Source organism: Stigmatopora nigra, chromosome 1, assembly GCF_051989575.1.
Source record: "Stigmatopora nigra isolate UIUO_SnigA chromosome 1, RoL_Snig_1.1, whole genome shotgun sequence".
NCBI lineage: Eukaryota > Metazoa > Chordata > Actinopteri > Syngnathiformes > Syngnathidae > Stigmatopora > Stigmatopora nigra.
The window spans coordinates 18,755,839-18,780,198 of NC_135508.1; the positions used below are offsets into that span (position 1 = coordinate 18,755,839).

At 38.2% G+C, this 24,360-nt stretch overlaps 2 protein-coding genes and 1 long non-coding RNA gene across 3 annotated transcripts; all 3 read left to right on the plus strand.

Annotated features, from left to right (window-relative positions):
* The first annotated feature begins 333 nt into the window (after positions 1 to 333).
* Positions 334 to 5,777, plus strand: LOC144203360 (proliferation-associated protein 2G4-like). The gene is made up of 13 exons (XM_077726760.1): positions 334 to 557; positions 1,448 to 1,576; positions 1,654 to 1,759; positions 1,842 to 1,911; positions 2,378 to 2,470; positions 2,535 to 2,598; positions 2,685 to 2,763; positions 3,261 to 3,339; positions 3,445 to 3,578; positions 4,310 to 4,404; positions 4,490 to 4,617; positions 4,793 to 4,846; positions 4,938 to 5,777. The coding sequence occupies exons 1-13, from the start codon at positions 470 to 472 to the stop codon at positions 4,995 to 4,997; spliced, it is 1,179 nt and encodes a 392-aa protein (XP_077582886.1). The 5' UTR covers positions 334 to 469; the 3' UTR covers positions 4,998 to 5,777.
* Positions 5,778 to 6,166: 389 nt separating this feature from the next.
* LOC144200205 (uncharacterized) lies at positions 6,167 to 7,165 on the plus strand. The gene is made up of 5 exons (XR_013327065.1): positions 6,167 to 6,181; positions 6,343 to 6,417; positions 6,521 to 6,554; positions 6,753 to 6,775; positions 6,865 to 7,165. It is a non-coding gene; the product is annotated as an uncharacterized LOC144200205 (long non-coding RNA).
* A 3,180-nt stretch (positions 7,166 to 10,345) lies between these two features.
* esyt1a (extended synaptotagmin-like protein 1a) lies at positions 10,346 to 24,072 on the plus strand. The gene is made up of 31 exons (XM_077726146.1): positions 10,346 to 11,138; positions 11,982 to 12,023; positions 14,512 to 14,646; positions 14,857 to 14,930; positions 15,049 to 15,121; positions 15,453 to 15,542; positions 15,850 to 15,905; positions 16,510 to 16,630; positions 16,755 to 16,931; positions 17,359 to 17,441; positions 17,563 to 17,611; positions 17,815 to 17,904; positions 18,592 to 18,687; positions 18,755 to 18,826; positions 18,896 to 18,982; positions 19,082 to 19,231; positions 19,961 to 20,143; positions 20,219 to 20,395; positions 20,489 to 20,571; positions 20,640 to 20,688; positions 20,760 to 20,849; positions 20,998 to 21,093; positions 21,360 to 21,431; positions 21,496 to 21,582; positions 21,655 to 21,801; positions 21,882 to 22,003; positions 22,177 to 22,266; positions 22,344 to 22,475; positions 22,937 to 23,042; positions 23,596 to 23,645; positions 23,724 to 24,072. Exons 1-31 carry the CDS (start codon positions 10,809 to 10,811, stop codon positions 23,749 to 23,751), a joined length of 3,237 nt encoding a protein of 1,078 aa, XP_077582272.1. The 5' UTR covers positions 10,346 to 10,808; the 3' UTR covers positions 23,752 to 24,072.
* The last annotated feature ends 288 nt before the right edge of the window (positions 24,073 to 24,360 follow it).

The window sequence follows — 24,360 nt, forward strand, 5'->3', positions numbered from 1 at the left end:
CACTGTAAATTGCCCTTAGGTATGAGTGTGAATGGTTGTGCTGTGATTGGCTGGCCCTTCTTGGTCCCTGTAATTAACTGGGATAGGCTCCAGCACCCCCTGCGACTCTTGTGAGAATAAGCGGTTTAAAAAGATTTTTTTCAAGTTTTAATTTCAAGGAAAAAATAGCAAAACCAAGGTAGAGGGCCCAAACTGGTTTAGTGGTTAATCTGAGGTAGTATATGTATTTCATATTCGATTTCAAACCTGATTTGAAATTAGACGAAAATCATCACGAATGTACGAAAAGTAAATGTGACGTGTAATATCTTGACTCAAAGTAAACTCATCTTTGGCAGGGGGTGGGATCTCATGGTTGTAGGCGCTCGTGCGTGGGCCATCCTGCGTCTCACTGACACTCACCGGGAAGGTTGTTGTTGGCGGTGGGAAAAAATAAAAGTTATTCTGACCTCTTGGACATACTGCCAACATGTCTGGGGATGAAGAGAAACCCGAGCAGACCGTTGCCGATGATTTGGTGGTCACCAAGTATAAAATGGGGGCCGAGATTGCCAACCGTAAGTAGTTGTAGAGTTGAACGTGACAGCAGATCGCCAATGCCAGAATTATTCTCACGTTAGCTCTTGTGGCAGCTGCTGCGCCATGTGGCGCTAAAGTCCACCTAATTCGCGGCAAAATTCACCAATTTTGTTAAAATCATGCTGGGATGGACCGGACTGGACTGAGGTCCACGTATCGCACAAGGCTTTGCAATGTGTCCGTCCGGTCGTTTGTATCGCCTCGCTGCTATCACGTTAGCAAGGGCTAGCCGAGCAGCTAACTGGCTGAGTAATGGCGAGCTTGGAAGCGCCACGGACTAATATCACAATGAAATTATGATTTGGAAGGACACATTTTCATCTGTAATACCATAAAAGGTTCAAAGCCAATAATATAGGAGCTAGTACGTCAGTCACGCGTGGTTAAGCGGACGCGCCAAGAACCATTGAGTATAGCGTTCAAAACGAGGTCAAATTTACCCCCTATACTGCCAAAATGAAGCGTGCCTAACGAGCATTTCTATAAAATACCGGGTCTTTTTTTAAATTCAATATTGGTTGAAATTAATATGGAGTATTGCAATGGACAATCCTGAATTCCTCTAAATACATATTTGTAAATGCACAACTGAATTCTGAAAATTGTAGTTTCTCAGCTATATGGATAAGACGGCTAAATTGCAGTACATATTTTTCTCAGTAGTGTTATAAACACAGCATTCCATTTCAAATTATTTGTACATATAGCAGATACGCATATTATGTTGCCGTAATGTGTCTAATGTTTATTATAATTGCATTGTAATATCACAGGGTTGAATGGGCACCTGTGCCAAAGACATGACTGGCCATTTGAATATCAAAATTTGCTTATTCCGCATCTAGCAGTTTTTCAATTAACCTTGCAGAGGCCCTAAAGATGTTGGTTGGAGCGGCGATGGGAGGTGTCTCAGCGATAAGCCTGTGTGATAAAGGTGATGCCTTCATCATGGCAGAAACTGGGAAAATATTCAAGAAAGAAAAAGAGATGAAGAAAGGTTTGCTTTTTGATTTTGGAGTATTGATGGATGATGTTCCCATCGGATTTTTGCCAAACCCTTTGTTCTTCTTGCAGGTATCGCATTTCCAACATGCGTTTCTGTTAATAACTGCGTGTGCCATCACTCCCCACTCAAGAGTGATCCTGATGTCGTGCTCAAGGACGGGGACCTTGTCAAAATGTAAGATGACGATATTTAAACCACATGCGACAAGATGTTCGATGTTTTTGTGTGTGCTTATTTTGTTGTATACTCTGTTTAGTGATCTCGGAGTGCACGTGGATGGATTTATCGCCAACGTGGCACACAGCTTTGTTATTGGTGTGACCAAGGTAAAACAATAAAATCATCAAACCGATAGTGTTCACACTGTTTAACCTGCATGTACATATGCTCCTATCATGAAGGTATTGCTCAATTAGAAATTGAATTAACAAGTATAATGAGATTTCACCACGCAGTGCACAAATAACAACAAATAAAGTATTAATCAATTATAATAATGAATAAATAATCAATAAATAATCAGTAAATAGAGACACCGTAACATTCAAGGAATTGATAGCACAACATGAACAAAACAGCTTTTTTGGTTTGATTAAACGAGTGTACACTTGTAAGCACAAATGATTCTGATACATTTGATACATAATTCTAACACGAGACAACATGGATGAGCGGCAGACGGGCATTCTGTTGATAAACGATGCTCGTGTGCCACCTAGCGGGATGCGAGACACACAGGGACCCTCATGATAGGAAATGCTACCTTCCATTTATCTTATATTGTATGTGCAGGAGAAGCCCCTGACAGGCCGCAAGGCTGACGTGATGATCGCAGCTCATATGTGCGCCGAGGCTGCCCTCCGTCTTGTCAAGCCTGGAAACCAGGTAACGTTTACGACTCCCGGAATCAAACTTCCTCGTCTAATCACGCTCACGCCTCCCTTTCAAGAACACACAAGTCACAGAGGCATTGAACAAGATCGCAAAGTCATTCAAGTGCTCGCCAATCGAAGGTGAATTGGGAAAACTCTAATTTGTACTCCCAATTTTGCCTGAATTTCTGCATTCCGGGAGCTGAATTTGACTTGATTGTCCACAGGCCTGCTGTCCCATCAGCTCAAACAGCATGTGATCGATGGAGAGAAAACAATCATCCAAAACCCATCGGATCAGCAAAGGTGCATTTAAGAAACTGCCATATATTTCCACTGAGCATTTTTGTATAGCTTTCTCCTAATTAGTGATACACCATGCATGCTACATAAAACGTGATGTGTCTTGTTGTGGGGGAAAAAAACAACCGGAATGCCTGTGGGTTCAACAAAGAAGAGCAAAGTATCATTGTAAGCAAAGACAACAATGGAATGAATCCCGCATGTTCTGTTTCCCAAGTGAGGCTTTGTTTCTCACATTCTCATTGTTACTGAGAAGTAGAAATGCTCTATTGACAATCAGCTACAATGTTGAGCCCCACCTTTTCAGTACTGCTCTAGTGTATAATGACCTCACAAGGGTATTGTAAGTGTGAGTTATTTGACTTTTTTTTTTTACAATTAAATATCCACTTAGATGTGCTTCACTCCTCTGTGAAAGTAGGCCCATACCTTCTTGACCTTGTTACTGTTTTTCCAACACCCACCCACACACCAACTGATGTGATTTTGTGTTCTTGTAGAAAAGACCACGAGAAGGCCGAGTTTGAGGTGCACGAAGTATATGCTGTGGATGTGCTCATCAGCACTGGAGAGGGGAAGGTGAGAAAGGAATACAATCCAATGTTTCTCATTTTTCCATCGACACTTTCCAAGTAACGGCATGTCTAAAAACAAGACAAAACAATGCATTTTGTTGCCACTCAGGCAAAAGATGGCGGCTTGAGGACCACTGTTTACAAGCGGGACCCCAACAAAGTGTACGGATTGAAGATGAAGACCTCTCGGAATTTCTTTAGTGAGATGGAGAGACGGTTCGATAAGATGGCTTTCACTCTGAGGTAATATTGATATTCTATTCCATTAGGGTACAAACTTGTTTATTGTGTGATGATGGTTGATTTATTTCAAAACTATTTTACCTGTAGAAGTCAGTGCATATAGAAATATTTTCCTGATTGGGGCTAAAACATAATGAAATATGTTACCCTTAATCATAGATTCTTGCTATGCACTCCCAACATAATTTTATTTTTGGTTTAATTGTGTATCTTAGTTTTAATTTTAGTACATTCACCATTTGTTTTGGGTGCAGTCACAGTGTTTACCACTAAAGAATGCACATTTCAAGCATGAGCCGAAATGCTGTGTGGGCTTTTTGTATAATTTATCAACGATCGGCTGTATAGACAAAAGCTGACAGACAATACATGATGAAATCCTTCTTCTGCTTGTGTAACAATTATTATTTATTTTATAGTTTTGTTTTACTATATCCACATCTTTATATATTAGTCAGTGGTTCACTAGAATCTATTTAAGTTTGTTGAAAAATATACTTCTAGCAAAAATAGTATAGTTGATTAAAATTTGATTAAAAATTATTTACAGATTTGCTAATGAATACGATTTTTTTAAAAAATTTTAATCCCACCCCTAAAAATGTATTTCAATATTGTACGTCTATATTGTGGATCTCTTATGGAAGGTAGTGTAGAATGTAACACTAAGACAAGTATAATTTGTTCTTGGAAATTGGCAACCTGATGATGTTTTCTCTTTATTTCCACAGGGCATTTGAAGATGAGGGCAAGGCCAGGATGGGTGTGGTGGAGTGTGCAAAGCACGAGCTGGTGCAGCCATTCAATGTCCTCCAGGAGAAGGAAGGTGAGCTGACCTCTTGTTTGCTGCCCACACTGTTATTCAATTATGATGCCAGGCAGAATGGAGCTAAGTCTGCTCTTATGTGCAGGTGAGTTTGTAGCACAGTTCAAGTTCACTGTGCTGCTCATGTCCAACGGACCACTGCGGATTACAAACAGCCTCTATGATCCTGAACTCTACAAGTCGGAGCACCAGGTGGAGGACAAGGATTTGAAGGTAAGAAACGTTTGATAAATGGGATGCTGCCAGAGACCACTGTCTAACACGTGGGTAGGTCTCTGCAGGAATGAATTGGCGTTTTCAATGCCATTTAATGTTGATATACTGTGTTCAGGTCGCCATGAGTTTATCAAAGAAATGTTCTATTTTTTTCCCCCTCCCTTTAATATAGGCTCTGATTCAAAGCTCTGCCAGTCGGAAGGCGCAGAAGAAAAAGAAAAAGAAGGTGAGTTTTTTTTCCATTGAGCGGTTTCTGGCAATTTATTGTTTCACTTTTTGTTTTGAATTAAAATGCATTGTCTTTCTCATTCAATAAGGCCTCAAAGTCGGCGGAGAATGCAACGGCGCAGTCGACGGAGACCGAAGCTGCAGAATAAATTTCTCATCGAGCAATTTGTGACGCACACTGAGAACAGACGTCATAACCGCTTCTGTCCCAGCTGTCGGAGGAACCTGTGGCAAAGCAACACCTGAAAATTAACCGACGTCAGTCTGGGGGGAAGCTGCTCTTAAATTTCTACATTTTACCTAAAACACATAAACAGATTGACACCGCCAGTGTAAATGTCATTGTCCTTGAGCGGCATTTGTCTCTGTAACAATGGACACAACTCATCCAGAGCAAATTCTCCCAGGAACATTTAGCCATTTGACCTTTGGCCCTCATCCCACTTTCCATATGAAAAAAAAATATTGTCAATTTACAAGAGGTTTGACTCACAAGTCAAGAATGAAGAAATCTCAATATTGCAACAGTGTGGCAACCTCCCTGACTGAAAGCCAAGGCAGTGAAACTGAACTTCAATTTGTGTGGTCTTAATTTTATAATCTCCCATCCTGAGCTAACTACAATCACTAGTTCAAATTATGACACAAACAATATGCCTAATGATGTACTGCTCCAGTTTTGTGTACATCACGAGGCATCAAGCCTCGAGCCACTGGTTGGCAATAATTTACAAGGATTTACAGGACGGTCCATTTCACACATGGTGCGAGGATGTTATTTTTCCTCAATTGTGCATGCTCTTACCAGTTTACAGTCTTGTGCCTCCAACAGGTCTGTTTACATAAGAAGTCCAGTAGGGATACTTTTGTAAAAACAAACCACAGTTCAGAGACTATTTTTGGAATCATTAAAAAGCCACCTGACATAATTTGTGTCCATTTGTTTTGGATTTTAATGAGTGATCTTTAAATGCAAATCACATGGGGCCAGGCCTTTTTTGTTTGTTGTTTCCATCTAGTGCAGGCATTAAAAACATTAGCTGGAAATGGAAATGTATGGAAAAAGACAACATTTATAGCTTGAAAAGATAGTTAATTTAGTTTAAATGGGGAAAACACAATATTGGGCCACCAGATGGAGCATTGTTTTCTCTGCATGATTTTGGTGTTCAGTCTGAGTTTGTTCCCACTCAGTGGAGGTGTGATGATGAGTGAGCCGTTGTCTTTTTCATTGTGCCCTGCGATTGGCTGGCCACCAATTCAGAGTCTCCCAACTACTGTTCGTGTTTTTTAGGGATAGGCTCCAGCATCCCCCGCAATCCTTGTGAGAATAGTAAGTGGTATGGAAGATTAATGAATGAATGAATAACAATGTTTAATCGCTTAAATGTACAGTAGGTGACAGTGAAATTGTTGCTAAAATAATATGGATCATACTACAGATATTGAACCGAAAATATGACGTCAAAATAGATACTGGCTAAATTTTCCCAGAATGCACCAATACAGTGATGTATTAAAGAGTCGCCTCTTCATGACGTCAGCCAGGCGACGAACCCACGGCTGTTGGTGCGTAGTATATGTATTAACATTTTGATGCAAGAATCCGTGGTATTCTATTTGTTGCGTGAATAAATCTAATTAATCTTTCTCTTCTATCGGACTTTTTCAGATTTCGGACAGAGCCTGTCGCTATGCGAGCCAAGGTATGTATTTTTTTCTCTCCCAGTAGAACCTTAAGGTTGCTAGCTCGACAAATAAGCTTGTAAATGTATTTATTGTTTCATATCGCACTATAATATTTACCTGTAAGAATGTATTTTACGTGATTTTTAATCTTTAGTGACTCCAATGTAATGTGCCCTTTTTTATTTTTTTAACTAAAAACGTTTTCCTTCCCGCAGTGGAGAAAAAAACGCATGCGTAGGTGAGCTATTGCCCGAAACGATATTCACGCGTTTCTTAAAAAAAAAATTAAAAAAATGAAATAATGGTAATTATTAATGGACCCTACAGACTGAAGCGCAAGAGGAGAAAGATGAGGCAAAGGTCTAAGTAAATAAACAGCCACCCGGATGACATCTGAGCAGTCTTTTTTGCCATTTACCAAACTGACAGACTGGGGGTGGATTGAGTGGCGGATGGGCGCCCTCCTGTGGAAATTTTACATCAATGTCCTCATTGGTCCAAATCAACGCCTGCTGATTGATGGACTTTCCCAAGATTTTTCTGGACATTTGTTTGTTCATTCAACTCCTTTTAAACTGTTGAACTTTTCTTTATACGTTGATTAAAATTTTGGGTGTGAAAAATTCTATTTCTAGTTTTGTTAGTCTTTTTTTCACATTCATATAAGACAGCCTGGTAAAATAGACAATGTGCCGTGTAAATGAACAAATTGAATTCATGCATTTTATTACACTTTTTTATTTCACTGTTAGCCACCCAAACATATTTGGACTCCTGTTGGCTCTTAAAATCCTGGTTAGAACTGGAACAAAATATTAAAGCTGCATCTTAGGTTTTCTCCAATTTTGTCGCACTCCCTTACAGTCTAAGACAAATTCAGATCATTGATCATTATTTAAAAATATGCAATGTTATAACCCACTGGTGAAAAGTTGAAGCTGAAAGTTAGATAACTAAGGGAATGCAAATGGCACTGTTGATCCAACTGTACAACAACCAATGACAAATCATCTAGCCATCAAGAAAATAAATCTTGAGACGTATCCAATAGTTTATTTTTACAGAAAATAAAAAGTGGCTTCTGACCTGTTTATGACAGCAACCCCAGACTATTCCCAACCATGGCGTGCTTGTGAGCAGCTTTTGGGAGGTCACTTGTCAAATTAGAAAAATCAAATCTTGATTTAAACCTCGTCCTGTGACTTGGATGAGAGTGGGAATGTCACAACCTTTTGTTCTGAGCTCAATTGCCAACAAGCACTCGTGTTTATTTTTTCTCCCTGAAATGTTCTCAATGTGAATTAAAAATTTGCCCTGCTCACAAAAAAAGGATTTATAGTAAAATTTATACCTGCAATACTTTCTGTACTGCTTGTTTTACATTACAATTGCAACTAAGATTGGAAACACTAGTGTACTAAATAATATCAGAATGATGCTCCTATTTTTGTATGATTTGAATATACCAGTATCTAAACTCTGATCAAAACACCCATGGCTGCAGCTTCTGCTTCTTGTGTCCAGTCCCGCCTCCCTTCATCTGACAGTCAATGATTACCATGTGAGCCCTTCGCACATTTTTCACAAGAAGCCTCTGAAATGAAAGAACACTGCTTCAAACTTTATGCAAAGATGAAGGAAAACAACTATACAATGGAAGTTCCATTCAATGTTTCAAATATCATCTTTAGTCACAGCAAATATTAATTCCAAATTCAATCATTTTCTGAATTATAACTAAACATTCAGAGGAAAGGACTCCTCATTTGAGCCATGTCAAATGATGCAGATACTTCAGGATCATTTCTTTTATTGATTCGTACATGAAATGCAACACGATTGCATGTTTCTTTTTCCCTAATGCATTGTTTTTTTCCCACCAAAACCCATTCTGTAAATCCACTGTACTTAGTTTCTACTGAAGATCAGCAAACTTGTGTTTGCATGAGTACTCATCAAACTTTACACCCTCTGAGCAAATACGACTAATTGACAGCAACCAGGCAACTATTAAGAGACTCAGCCCTTTCCTTTCCACAAATAATGGTAATGCCTTCCCTTTTATAATGTATACTGGCACAGGTGTTGTATCATAGTAGAAAGTCATTATGGTCATTTCTGATTTTTAAAATTTGTGTTACTATTACTGAGCTGTATACGTCATTAGATTCCACTCTAATACTATATAAAATGAGCGTTATAGTAGATATAATGTCAGGTCATGGTAATTGATCAGCCATTTGAAAATAAAATCATAAAAATATGCACACTAAGTTTTGACCTGACACAAGCATTATTTATGCTTACAAGAAAAATACACATTGTCCACTGAAAAAAAATTCACTCAGAATATACTCATGGAAATGAATAACTGGGCAGACCCAAATAATTACGTTTTTTTATTAGCAGCGTCAAAGCACTTCCCCATTGGTTCTATTTATGTCCTTATTGTTGAGTCATGAATATTGACCTTAACTAAGGCCTGAAGATGTCCTCGTGGTTTCTTTGTTACCTCGTGGATGAGTCGTGGTGATCTTGGGTAATTTTGCCTGCAAGGTTCTACCACTATTTTCTCTCTTCGTGTTAAATGGGGATTGTGGAAAGTTTTCATATAAATTTGTAATGCCTTTTAGATAGAAAAAATATAATTACTCCATTCCTTCATTTTCTTTACTGGTTATCCTCACAATGGCCGCAGGGGGTGCTGGCTATGGGCAACAGGTGGGGGACAACACCCTGAATTTTTGGCCAGCCAATCACAGGGCAAAAAGAGAGGGACAACCATTCATTGCTAGGGGCAATTTAGTGGTCAACTAGCATACCTTGCATGTTTTGGGGACGTGGAAGGAAACTGAAGTACGTACCTGGAGAGAACATAATATAAGTATATTAACCATTTTAAAAGCTGCATTTTATGTTTAGTTGAGCTATTTTTGTCTGGTACATTATTTGTACAAATTGTTAAATATTAACCCTTTATACTTTATAGGGCAGGCTGCTCCCAGTCATACCTAAGAACATCACATTTAGTTAATTTAAAACATTTACTGTAAAACAATGATTAATAGGTGTTCGAATCCAGGTGGATCCACCTGTGTAGGACCGACCTGGATTGGATTGTTCTCCCGAGCCTGCATGGGTTTTCTCCGGGTACTCTGGTTTCCTCCCACATTCCAAAAACATGCTTGGTAGGCTGATTGAACACTCTAAATTGCCCCAAAGTATGAGTGTGAGCTTGAATAGTTGTCCGTCTCCTCATGCACTGCGATGGGCTCCAGCACCCCCGTGAGCCTAGTATATATATATATATATATATATATATATATATATATATATATATATATATATATATATATATATATATATATATATATATATATATATATATATATATATATATATATATATATATATATATATATATATATATATATATATATATATATATATATATATATATATATATATATATATATATATATATATATATATATATATATATATATATATATATATATATATATATATATATATATATATATATATATATATATATATATATATATATATATATATATATATATATATATATATATATATATATATATAATATAAATTCATGAACTCAACAGGATTTCAATATACATTTGTATTTTATATATGTTTAAATTATTCTTCAACACATAGTCCTTTGCTGACATTAGATAGCTTGTAAAGTTGTAGCTTTGTTGGAATCCATTATCTTTATGGAGTGGATCCATTATAAACGTGTATATATATAATATATAGGCAGTCGTGCTCAGCAGGCTGCCGCAGTAGATGAGCACTTGCGCATGCAGACTGCATGCAGCTCTCCTGTGCCTGTTATGTAAAGATAACGGGCAGACATCGCCTGGCGAGCATTTTGTCTAAGTCATATGTGTCTGCGCTCACATGATTTCGCCCTTTTTTTGTGCGTGTAAAAAAAAAATTGGGATTACGCGTTAATCTGTCGGATTTGACGGGAAGGAGGGCTGGGAGTTCAGAGCCCGCCCTTCCAACTCCCCGCTGTCTGCAGAAGACACGTCCACGAAACACGGAATTTCTCGTTTTTTTGCTGCTCTGCGGAACCGAGGTCAGAAGAGAGCGGAGTCTCGTCATGATTTAAAGCGGGGGAAGCTGTCACCGAAGCGGCCATCTGTGCACGCCGACCCGCGTTAACCCTTCGCCGATAACTCGCGGAGTGGAAGAAGGCAAAAGGAGAGGGGGAGTGAATTGAAGTCGTTCGTACGATGCCGTCCGCCAGGGAAGATGATCGAGCCCCAGCAGAGGGCATGAGTGGCGGCCCCCCGATGAGCGGCCAAACCCCCGCTGGAGAGCGGGCAGTGGGCGCCCTGTGGTCCTTCGCCAAATGCTTAGGTGCGCTGCTGCCCGTTTACCTGGCCGGATATTATGGCATCAGCATCATCGTTGTACTGGTCGGGCTCATGGTCTACCTGGGCTGGAAGCACGGCCGACTGGATAAAGCCAGGAGGCTGAACACGGCCATGTACCTCTTGGAAAACGAGACGGAATTCACGACGGAGAAGCTTTTCAGACTTAAACGAGATCTACCTCCCTGGGTAAGGTTGAATCCATTTCATTCTCCGTATTGGATATTTTGAAATTCCTGCGTCACTCTGGATTGTTGCTTACTACCTCTTAATAAGTCAACCGTGAAAGTTTGTTTGATTTCTTTCTCATCTCCCGACCAGTACATTCCACCGGTTAATTCATGAGCTCAACAGGATTTCAAATCTAGGATTTGCAGTAATGGAAAATGGGATGGGTTTTGACATTACACTCGTAAAGGAGCAAAAGAAAATAATGGTGCTTCCCATAACTGACCCATGAGCTGTGGACCACCATATCTGGAGAGGAAGCATGAGAGGATGGCTAGACTGTGTGTATGTGTGTGTCTCAGTTGTGAGTGTGTGGGAAACACAAAGAGGCAGAATTGGCTCATTCGTATGATCTCAGACTGAGAAATAATAGAATTGAATGCACCCATTTGTTACCTTCAAGGTGCAATATTCATTAAGACACCCAGAGGGCTCCTCATTTAAAATCCAAAGTAGCTGCTTGGATCTTTTCCAGGATCCCAAAAAGGTACATGTGTCCCCAATATGTAAAACACCAAGTGTCAAGGGTGCGAAATCCATTGTCGCCTTCAGTGTGCAATGATCTAGCGCCTTCAGAGTGGATTTCTGGCTCCGGTTCCTGGCTGTTGTCGCACATTTCCATGCCATTTATGCTTGACAAATGGCATCTTACTAAACATTCATAAGGACTCTGTTTGATTAATTAATCTAAGTAATAGTAATGTTTAGGAAAAGGTAAGTCGAAGAATCCAGTATGTTAGACCTCGTCAGCATTGAACTTGAATACGTAGAGTGCCATGTCTGACATTTGTCAATTCTTCTCAGGTGAACTTTCCAGATGTGGAAAAAGCAGAGTGGCTAAATAAGGTCAGTCTTATATCTCTATCTGTATCATATATGGATGACACAAGGCATATAGGATTCTGTATTTTAATCTCTGATATTTCTGAAGTATACTTACTTTTTTCTCCTAGTTTTATTGTGCTTTTATTGTGCAATTTCACCATAGATTCCGAAACGTGCCTGTTACGTTCATAGAAGACACTACATAGTCAAAGTCAGCAAAGGCATTGAATTGAATGCTTTTATTGTCATTATACAAGTATAATGAGATTTACATCCTCACCAATAACAACAAACAGAGAAATAAATCACCACTAAACAATAACAAATAAACATTCAACAAATACATAAACAATAAATAAAAACACAAAATAGTAAATACATAATCAATAAATAATAACACAAATAAATAATCAATAAAAACAACACAAAAATAATCAACAAATTATCCATAAATTACAACACAATAATAAATACATAATCAATAAATAAAACAAACATAACAAATAGATAATCAATAAATAACAACACAAAAATAATATATATAGTATCAATAAATTAATAATAAAAATAAATAAATATGTAGTCATAGAGTAGTAGAATTTAGAAGTATATAGTGGAACTGTATGAAAAAATGCTTTTGGAGTTGCTTAAAATGCAAAACCTCCTCGCTACTACTCAGAGGAAGAGCACTTTTGTGGACGTGGGATGACCCTGCTCTCTTTGGAGCCTCTCCATCTGTGCAGGCCATCCACGAGGGTAATTAAGCTACAGGGAGAGTGGCTATAAAATATCGCTATTGCTCTCAACACGGGCAAAATGTGGACGTGAATACTAATATGGACGAGTGTCCTTGTGGAGAGAAAAATCAGTTGAACCCTCATTTCAGAAGCCCACGTTGTCACAAAATAATTGGTGCAAATCATCTTTCCACAGTGCAGATTTATCCTCTCCATAATGTGTCTATTCAACAGTTCTGTTTAACAAGATTTTTTTTTCTGGCAGTTAAAACAAAATTGACTGTATTGCTCCTCCGTGAGCAGAAATATCTCATGATAACTGACTGTGTTGACTGAGAGCATCACTGGGTTCAAGAAAAGATTGGAAATGATAGTCAGTGGAGCAGTTAAGCCCTATAGTAGCCTCACGCTACACTTCACACCCAAACGCTGACGTTAACACCCGTGTGCCAGTCTGGGAAGCTTTTTAGAAAATCAACATTGTTGGAAAACTCAAAGTTTGCATATTTTTCGATAAAGTGACACCGTCTAAAATGTATTTTCTGTTGTGAATTTAATTTGCAAAATTACTAAACTGAATTGATTAGGTCTGAGAGCCGAGCTTGAGTCATTTCCTTTATGACTTTTTTTTTTCTATAACGGAAACAACCAGCATGCTTCTACCAATCATTTGGCCTTTGTTGTCATGTACTATATGTGAGTGGAACGTTGCAATTTGTTTACATATATTCATCATTCTTATTTCTTTAATTACTTACTTATTTCATTCAATCCATGTTTTAATTATACCAACACATTAGAAAAGTTATTTATACTCAGAAATCTTCTTTTCCATCCGTGATGAAGCTGGAGTACAGTTACAAATAATCAGTTCAAGATATACATTACATTGGTAATTCAACAATATACTGGGTGACTATATACAACTTAGATTATATACAAATTATACCTGTGGAAAAACTCTATTTTGCTTAATCATGCATATTTTCAATTAAATACAACTTACCCAAATTTCAAATGTTCCAAGTTTTGACCCAGATTCTAAGTGTGGGTTTCGGGTGTTGTCCTCCTTACACCCGAAGTAAGTAATAAGTAGTGTTGAAAAGGAGCAAAGTTGAAATAGAAGGAGGAAAATTCCTGAGACAAAAACCCAGAATACTAGAATAAGAATAAGAAAAAAAATCATAATGACAACAAATCTGCCGTTGAGCACATTAAACAAATCAAAGGACATTAAAGTGGCTACTTATCCTGTAAATTGCTTCAAATTGCCCCTTAGGTGAGTGCAAATATCTATTTACGCCCTTTGATTGGAAGGCAATCAGTTCATGGCATACCCGTCCTCTTGGCCACTTCCGTGATTATCATGAGGATAAAGCGGTACCTCAGATGAATGAATGCCCGGTGGACGTATGATTAGGGCTCATAAGGTCTGGGATCGAGGCTTCAATCCCAAATTGGTCCCTACCGTGTGGAATTTGCATGTTCTCCCCGGGATTCCATGGGTTTTCTTCCTCATCCCAAAATATGCATGGTAGACTGGTTGAATACTGGCCTCCCTGTACCTGGGCATTGGTTGGCCACCACTTCAGGCTATCCCCCACCTGGTGCCCATTGTTATCTGGAATAGGCTCCAGCACCCCTGTGAATTAATATTGTAAGCAAACTAACATTTCATCGGGAGCGGATGGCTTATATTGACTAATATAATAATATGTAGACCATACAGTATCATTTTAATGTATAGTTTTATTCAATACACCTTTTTATAGATTCTCCAACAAGCATGGCCCTTCATAGGCCAGTTTCTGGAAAAGCTACTCCTGGAGACCATCGCTCCAGCCATCCGAGCCTCCAGTATTCATCTACAAACACTAAGTTTCACCAAGGTCAACATAGGGGACAAGGTATGTCATTGGCCATTGTGTGTCATAAACATAAAAGATGCCCTCTGCTCTATCAGATATGTTGGGGTAATATACAATGTCTAATACAAGGACTTGTTTTTGATCAGGAATAAGAGTTAAGGCAATGCATATTGTTTACCTGCACCTTTACTTACAATGAACCGGCTTGCCTTTTATGTGTGCTTATAATTGCAGCTGTTGTGTTGACAGGCTTTAAAGGTGGTCGGCGTAAAGGCACACACTGAACACGATAAGAGACAAGTCATGTTGGATTTATACCTCAGGTAATCATTCAATGTAGGAATGGATCCTTGAAAGTTTGTGGAAGACATAACAGTTTGTAATCATATAGTACATATTACATCAGCTGCATTCCTTAGATGAACATTTGTCTTCCTACAGCTACGCCGGTGATGTCGAGATCAATGTAGAAATCAAAAAGTACTTTTGCAAAGCTGGAGTCAAAGGAATTCAGGTATTGAAATACAGTGCTACCTTGAGACAGTATCTGCTTCATTTTTTTTTTTTTGCGTCACCACTACCAATGACCATAATCTCAAATTAGTTTTTTTCTTTGAAATGAAAATGAATGGAAATGGCATTATTCAGTTCCACCCTGCCTAGAATAGCATATTTAACAATACATTATTTCATGAATTAATAACATATCAGGGAAATAATTAAACAGTTGATTGTTCATTCCTTGAATAGCTCTTGATTCAAGTCACACATATCTCAACTTTTTAAGAATGACATTTTCTCACACATCAGTTTAAGATGAGTGACACCTGTGCTTCACTCTTTAGCTCAATGGCATGCTTCGTGTGATCCTTGAGCCTCTGATTGGAGACATACCGCTGGTTGGAGCCGTCACCATGTTCTTCATCCGCCGACCTGTGAGTTTACTAAATTTCACATTATTTTACAGATTGCTCAATAAAGAGTTGGTGGAGGTCTGTCTGTAGCATTTTGTTGGATAACTGACTACACAAACAAATTTTAGCTTTAACTGAAAAACTGCAAACATTTTCCTCCTCTTTGGACAATGCGCTGCACTTGTGCAGGTGCCCCAAGCAAAGTGTTTAACTACAAAAAGAGCGCCAAAAAGGAAAAATTATAACTTCTTATCTCTTCTTTGTGCTTTAGTGTGATTGGACCCTGTCATTCATTTAATGTTCTATCTCAACTTTCATTTTGTCATAGAAACTGGACATCAACTGGACTGGTCTGACCAATCTATTGGATATTCCTGGATTGAAGTGAGTTGACAAAGTCCGTTTGATTTTTTTTTGTGTGGAAAAGTTGCAAAAAATGCATCTTCATACAAGAGTGGCTCAATTACAGCACACAACATAGCCTATTAGTTAGATCACTGTGATAATAAACCTTTTTTGAAAGGTAAGACTTTGACCCTGCTCTATTCCCATTGTGCCTAATGTTGTAGCTGTCAAAAATTGACATATTCAGATGAATATGTTCGTCACTGTATTTTGGTTCTTCAATTGATGCCAGCCTAGCATGTGAAGGGTTTTGCTTTAACAACTTGTCTTTCTTATTTCATTTTAAGACTAAAATCATATGAAGTTCCATCATTCATTGTCTCACAGTAACATCAGTATATAAAATCAGCCTCATCCTGAATGTAAAGAAATGGAGCTGTTCCTAATGAGACAATCTCATTCTTCAATATTCCGATTTAGTGAAAATACAATTTATCTGCTGTCATGGCTGTTCAAAACATGTCAGTTTAAAAATTGTATTCTCACTGCCAATGAGTTTTTAAACATTCTCATTGTTTCCAGTGCCATTACCTGTTTTGTCTGTGCCCTCACCACATACACACCATCCTTGCATTCATTGCAGTGCCATGTCGGACACTATGATAATGGATGCAATAGCCTCCCAACTGGTCCTCCCAAACCGTCTCACCGTTCCCCTGGTGGCCGACCTGCAGGTTGCTCAACTCCGCTCCCCGCTTCCAAGGGTAACTGATTGTTTTTGTAATACTACGTGGCCTGAGGAACGTGTAGAATCCATGCCGCAAGCAAGAATAACTCGAACATTTTGATTATACATCAAATCCATCTGCATTTATATGCAAATTCTAGGGAGTTGTGCGTATCCACCTGCTGGAGGCTGAAGATCTGACCGCCAAGGACACCGTCATTAAAGGTCTGATTGATGGAAAATCGGACCCGTACGCTGTGATTCGTGTTGGGACACAGATCTTCACCTCACATCATGTGGACAGCAACTTGAACCCACAGTGGAGGGAAATGTATGAGGTAAGTGTGGATGGAATTGTATGTAAATATGTATGAGTATTTGTTTGTTTTGGCCTGCTTTGACTCTTCTAAGTAAATGTGTCAATAACTGTCTAATTTTGTACACATCACCCGCTTTTAGAAATAAGCGGTTCAGTTCAGATTAGATCTTCGTCGGCTGCAGGAAACCGCATTTTTTTGTGATAAGCAAGTCATTGCGGAAATGTTTTTCCTCATTAGACTCATTAGTATTCTCCTTTAGTTGAAATGATACGCATTTGCGCCACTTGTAAGTTGAACCAAAACTCCCTGTAGATGAATAAAATTTTCAATAGATTGGTTTTTCGTCTTATTATTATTATTTTTGGCTGTAGGGATTGTGTTGTCTTTTTGTGTTGTGTGTGTACCTCTGTGTTTGTGTCCATTTATGTGGATATGTGTGTGTCAGGTGATTGTCCATGAAGTACCTGGTCAGGAGTTGGAAGTGGAAGTCTTTGACAAAGACCCAGACCAGGATGACTTCCTGGGCAGGTAGCTTACTCATGATCATATAACTTGTGCGTCTTACATCATGTGGCGTTGTTGATGGTTGAATCATCCAAAGGATAAGTATTTTTGCTCAAATCATCCTTTTTTTCTGTATTTTTTTCAGGGCGAAAGTGGATCTTGATATTGTGAAACAAGCACGAGTTGTGGATGATGTAGGTTTTTTCTTGGTGTTACTGTTACTCAGTCCATTAAACTTGTTTGTGTAAAACATTTCTAATCTGTTAGCATGTGACAACACACAAGGGTCACAAGGAATTCCTTGTGATCCTCTCTGTCTACTCTCTAAAAGACTTCCAATCTGTGATAAAATGACAAAAATGTTGTGTTTACATGACTGGGATGTTTTTGTGTACAGTGGTTCAATCTGAAGGATGTCCCATCTGGCAGCGTTCACCTCCGATTGGAATGGCTTTCGCTTCTGTCCTCTGCTGACAGATTGACTGAGGTGCGAAAATGCGTGAGACAAAATACTTAAAAGAATCTTGGTTGTTTTTTCAAAAGAGAATCTTTTTATTGTACTGTAATGCCTGTCTTAGTAGTTAAATGTGAGTTGAGGATCAGTGAGCAACAACGAAAACATAAATAAGGTATTGACTAAGTGACCGGGGTTTAGTTTTATTATAATTACTAAAGAATAATTTAAAATGCAAGATCTCCCATTAAAAGTTATCACTACAGGTGATCCATATTGGTAAATTCTTAAGTTGGAGTGTTTTATTTCAGAATGGTTGCAAATAATAACTCCAAATCCCACCAGTCCACATGCAGTTTACAAAATCCCTGTTATGATTTACAGACATACTCTAATCTAATGCGTTAGTACATTTCTGACAAATTTGTAGTTACAAAAATATACAAAGTCCCTGCTGTAAAACATGGACACATACACTTCTCGTAATAATTTGTGTAGAGTACGGTGAAATCTCAAGACTAATAAAGTACTTTATCCTAGAGGGAAATGTGCTAGTTCTTTCTGTGTCACCCAGTGATTAATAGGCTGTGTTTAAGGAGCACTTGTTGAAGACTACTTGTAAATAATTTGACTCAACTATAGTCAGTGCAATTAAGTGAAATACCATTTCATTGTATTTGTGATGTTTTCTACTTACTTCTATTATTATTGATCCGCCAGGTAACCCAGAGAAACCAGAACCTGACTAGCAAAACCGCCGATCCACCATCTGCTGCTATTTTGGCCATCTATCTCGATCAAGCTCATGACCTACCTGTGAGATCGTTGTTTCTGACCGGCAACTTCTTTACCTTTACACTGTCTTCATTTTCTTATGTTTTAGATGCGAAAAGGCAATAAGGACCCCAGCCCAATGGTGCAAATCTCTATCCAGGATACTACAAGAGAAAGCAAGGTATTTGGATGTGTTTTTTTGTAACAGACAATTAAACTGTTTGCAAAATATTTTGTCTTTCCTTTACAGACTTGCTATGGTTGCAGCAACCCTGTATGGGAGGAAGCGTTTACCTTTTTCATCCAGGATCCTCGCAAGCAAGATATTGATATTCAAGTAACCGTCTCGACTACTGACTGGCATTTCAGGGCAACATGGAATAGTTACTTTACCGTAATTTCTCATCCTGTTCTTTCCCTGTGTTTGTCAAATCAGGTGAAAGATGATGACCGAGCTTTATCCTTGGGTAGCCTGACTATCCCTTTGGCTCGCCTTCTCGGGTTGTCTGAACTCACCCTAGACCAGTGGTTCCAGTTAGAGAATTCTGGTTCCGGAAGCCGCATTTACATCAAAATTGTTTTACGGGTTGGTTGTTTAATTTATCTTTTTTTTTTTCCACAAATTTGCAATCTACAAGTTAAACATTTAAGAGCTGTCAAACCACTCGTACGTTAGGGTTCTTTTTTGTTTGACTTGTTAGGGCAGTATAATCACAGAACCTCAAATAGGGCTCTTTTGACATTTAAACAAACGCAATGGGTAATTAAAGAGTTGAGCATGGCCCATTTAATCTGCCATTATCAAATTCTTCTTTTCTTATTTTTAAAATCACATTCTTGCCTTACAAAAGATAAAAATGATTATATATCACTAGTTTAAAATAAAACAAATGTACATATTTTTGCAGAATTTCTGTTCTCAGGTTAAACAAATACATAAGTAGAAACTATATTAAAACGATAAGATGCCTGTAATTTATATCTTTATTGTTGTCAACATTACATAACCAAACCAAGTTATGTTACTCATGAAATTTTCTTTAAAATGATCGTCTTTTTCAAATTATTGGAATTTTCTCATGTCGCCATCGGACTACAACAAACCATATTATTCAGAAGTTAATAAATAATCATGTTCATACTCATTTTTGTTGATTATAATGACATAACTACATACCCTTTTTTAAATTTGATTAGAAACAGGACAAATGAACAACAAATACTTACATCTTAAAGCCCAATGCCACGTTATTTAAACTTAAAATGGCTGAATTTAAAGCAACTCCTCTTACATTTTGCTCTGTTTCACGTTTAGGTTTTATGGCTAAGCGATGATGCCACTCCCACCACTCCGTCGCCCCGCCCATTAGCTCCTGGGTCCGGCATTGGTCATGGGGGAATCACAGCCGAACTGAACCCGATGGGAGGTGGTGGTCTAGCTAAACCTCCACCGTCACGCCCACAGCAGACCACGCCCGACCCCGAGTTTGCTACCGAGGTGATGCAACCGCTCTACAGCTAACGAAAAAAAAATGAATCTCACATGACATTTGACTTGAATCATCCCTTCAAGGGAGTTCTTCGAATCCATCTGTTGGAGGCCCAAAACCTAATCGCTAAGGACAACTTCATGGGAGGCATGGTCAAAGGAAAGAGTGACCCTTATGTCAAGATCCGTGTGGCTGGCATCACTTTCCGCAGCCACACCATCAAAGAGAACCTCAATCCTATCTGGAATGAACTCTTTGAGGTTTTCTTTCTTTTTCCTTTTGTGTTTGTGTGGTTCTCGAAAGATGTCACTTAATATACATCGTTTTTACTTTACTTTATTTATTATTTTTAGGTGATTTTGACTCAGCTTCCAGGCCAAGAGATTCAGTTTGAATTATTTGACAAAGATATCGATCAGGATGACTTCCTGGGAAGGTGAGTCCCCACTTTGTACCCGGAAGCAACCAATTATGCAAGACTTCACTCACCACCCTTTTTTGCAGGTTTAAACTCAACTTGCGTGACATCATCAGTGGGCAGTTCATTGATACGGTGTGTGGCTTTTTGCATTATTGCTAAAGCATTTCTTTGATAGTCTCTTAATGCCCATGTTGTTGTTACAGTGGTACACTTTAAATGACGTCAAGTCAGGAAGAGTTCACCTAATGCTAGAATGGCTGCCTAAAGTGACTGACCTATCCAGACTGGAGCAGGTTGGACTGAAACTAAAATGATATCATACGTTATAGTGATACTATATTCGAAGTTCTCTGTCTTCATTAGCAAGATAAGATTACTTGACACTCATTTGGTGAGATTGTCTCTTTTTTAAATCTTTTTTCCTCCCCGATTTTCATAAAGATTCTGCTGTACCAGTCCCAACAGTCATTCCAGAACAAGGTTGCACCATCAACAGCCGTGCTCTTTGTGTATGTAGAGCGTGCTCACGGACTGCCAGTAAGATCACACGATCTCATCAACCTCAAACCAAAGTGTGCAAATATTTATTGTTAAGCAGCAAAATAATAAGCACTGACATTTAAAATTCTGCTGAGATAAAAACAAAACAAAACAGCTTACCTGCATTCCTAATTTGTGGTGATAGAAGTGTGATAGAAAATGATTGAATAACTTCAAGTCAATTTATTTTTCTTTTAAAATGAATGTCTATGCAAGCAAACACTTTTAAAAATGAAAACAAAAACTCATTTTCCTGATTATAGTTGAAGAAAAATGGGAAAGAGCCAAAGGTTGGAGTTGAGGTCATCTTAAAAAATGTCTCCCATCGAACTAAGGTAAGTCAAAGACTTTCGAGTCACAAAAATATATCTAAAGATATCTCAACTTCTCTTGGCGTAGGTCAGTGAGCGGTCCACGTCACCTCGATGGGATGAAGCGTTTCATTTCTTAGTTCGAGATCCCAGAGATGAAACGCTCACAGTGAAGGTGAGAAGCCATCCATATCTTCTCTTTTGGACCATTTTGCCTTTTTTTCAAGAGTGCTCCTCTTCCATTTAGCTCTCCCACAGTTGGGGCCAGACGTTGGGCTCTTTGACTCTCACACTCAGGGAGGTGATGGCTGAGCCTAACCTGGTGGTGGACCGCTGGCTTGCCCTAGATGGAGCACTGCCCGAGAGTCAGATCTTACTCAGGGCTACGCTCAAGGTGGTATCTATACAGCCTCTGTATTTGAATCTTTTCAAAAGTGTGAGCCTTAAATCTAACATTTACGTCACCAACAACAGATCTTGGACACGCAGTTGTCGGTGTGCCGCAGGGCCCCATCCGATGAGGGTGTTGGTGAAACTGTCATTCCCAGATGGGATCCTTCCCATTTGGATTTAAGGAGCAGGGCAGGATTCCCAATGTAAGCAATCATTTTACTGACATTGATGATAATAAATGTCCTTTCTGATTAAACTGATTGGCAGCAAAAAAAAGGATAATTTGCTACCACTCGTCAATGGCAGTCACTTTTTTTGCTATGGAAAATAAACAGACAAAAGACACAGCCTTTTTAAATTTGCTCTTCATTGTCAGTGACGGCTCAAATACTTCAAGCCAAGTGAAGCTCAGTGTTGGATACTCCACCGACGAGAGTAGACTTTTCATCACCGTCCATGCATGCAGGTTTGACTTCATATAGCCACATGTGAAGTATTTCCCACTAAGCGCAGTCAGTAAAGAATGAGTATATGCACCTGCAGAGCCCTGCTAGCCTGCTCTAAAGATGGCGCTGACTCTTATGTCACATTCATGCTGCTGCCTGACAAGAAAGGAACCACTAAAAGGAGAACAGCAACCAAGAAGAGGGACCTCAACCCAGAATTCAACGAGAGGTCAGAAATATATTTATATTACACCTTAAATTACATTTTAAATCAGATGCCTGGAAATGTCTATATATCATATTTATCTATATGCAAGATATTGGGAATTTGCAACAAAAAAAAGTTCATCCTTGGTGGATTTGCTGTCATTTTGTTATCCTGCTAATGAGACAAACAACATTTCATGCACACTCTCAGGACTCAGGCACAGGGGAGAACATGCAAAGTCCACACAGAAAGTCTACAGCCCGGTTTTGAACCGATCATCTGGGAACTGTCATACGGATGGGTTAACTATTCTTCAATCTGAAAAAAAATGCGTCTACCAAATATTACCATGTGATATTTCGCGATTTATAGGTTGTCAGATAGTCCAGAGACCCAATTATTTTGGATAAAACAGTTAAAAGACAATGTTACGTTATTTGTGCCATTTAGCCAGACAAATTCTGCATTCTCCTTTTCTCTAGATTTGACTTTGACCTCTCTCTGGAGGAATCAACGCAGAGGAGGTTGGATTTATCTGTGAAGAACAGCGTCTCCTTCATGAGTAGAGAGAGGGAGCTTATTGGCAAAGTAAGTACTAAAAAGAAGCTCCTGCATTATCAGTAGGTGAAACAAGGAGACATTGTCAAAGCGCTTTTAGTACTTTGAAGGGAGAAAATATTTATACGGTGCTTAAACAGAAAGTGCATGTTTTTGTACTGAGTACTTCAGTAAATCATTTTACTAGCTGGACAGAGATGTAAAATAAATAACGATCAACTCAAGTCTTATGAAACATTACCAAAATCCCCATTTTTCAAAAAAAAAAAAATCTCCAAAAGTCCCACATTGACCCACAATGATGTTTTATTTATTTAGTGTTCCTGCTATTTAATGAGGAATGTGTAAAAATATGAGGTGGCATTAGGGAAAGACCAATACAATTAACTTATAGGAAAATTAAAATAAAATTGAACCTATTTGAAAGATATCTACATAAAAGTTGTTCAACAAAACATTTACATTGTTATTTTCGCCTCTTCGTGATGATGCATTTCTGATTTTCTTTGAAAATGCACGGTTACAACTACATAAAGTGACTTTTATTGAATGTAATTATGATCAACTTCCATCTTACCCACAGCTCCAGTTGGACCTGGACCAAATTGACCTGAAGACTGGTGTTACACAGTGGTAAATTTTTCAACAGCTTACAGCATTGAGATTTGATGAAATATGACCACCCAGTCAACATCTCATCTCTCTTTTCAGGTGTGATTTGGTTCCAGAGTCAACTTAGAAGAATAAATGCTGAATAATTGGTACTATTTAACATTTTAGTGTTGCTTCTGTGGCCTGTGAGTTTTGCGTGTATATATTCAGCTTAAATAGCAATTTCCATCTTTGCTGGAGGAAAAAAAAAAAAGACAACACATACGCTTCCCAAAAAAGCAGTTCATCAGTATTTATGAGGGGAAGTGTGCTTGCCACCTATAAAATGTTAACTGTCAAGCACCCTTACTGTCTAAAACACATTCTTCAGTAGAATATTTGGCTGGATAGTTATTTAATAACGCAACTATGTTGCCTAAATTTACAAATGTATATATATATATATATATATATATATATATATATATATATATATATATATATATATATATATATATATATATATATATATATATATATATATATATATATATATATATATATATATATATATATATATATATATATATATATATATATATATATATATAAATGCTGTCATTTATTATGAATGGCTTTTAACTAGCGAAAAGCCATTCATAATAAATGACAGCTCACAAGGAGCGAATGTTGCGCAAAAATAGGCGCTGATTTTATGACAGAAGTCCCACTAAGTAACATGCATAGAAAAAGAAAA

Excerpts from the sequence above, each read along its gene's own strand:
- LOC144203360 (XM_077726760.1), top strand. The coding sequence starts at position 470 with ATGTCTGGGGATGAAGAGAAACCCGAGCAGACCGTTGCCGATGATTTG. Across the intron at positions 1,912-2,377 it reads TTGTTATTGGTGTGACCAAG|GAGAAGCCCCTGACAGGCCG; the intron begins GTAAAACAATAA and ends TTGTATGTGCAG. Across the intron at positions 4,847-4,937 it reads AGAAGAAAAAGAAAAAGAAG|GCCTCAAAGTCGGCGGAGAA; the intron begins GTGAGTTTTTTT and ends TCATTCAATAAG.
- esyt1a (XM_077726146.1), top strand. The coding sequence starts at position 10,809 with ATGCCGTCCGCCAGGGAAGATGATCGAGCCCCAGCAGAGGGCATGAGT. Across the intron at positions 20,850-20,997 it reads ACCTATCCAGACTGGAGCAG|ATTCTGCTGTACCAGTCCCA; the intron begins GTTGGACTGAAA and ends ATTTTCATAAAG. Across the intron at positions 22,004-22,176 it reads AGCAGGGCAGGATTCCCAAT|TGACGGCTCAAATACTTCAA; the intron begins GTAAGCAATCAT and ends CTTCATTGTCAG.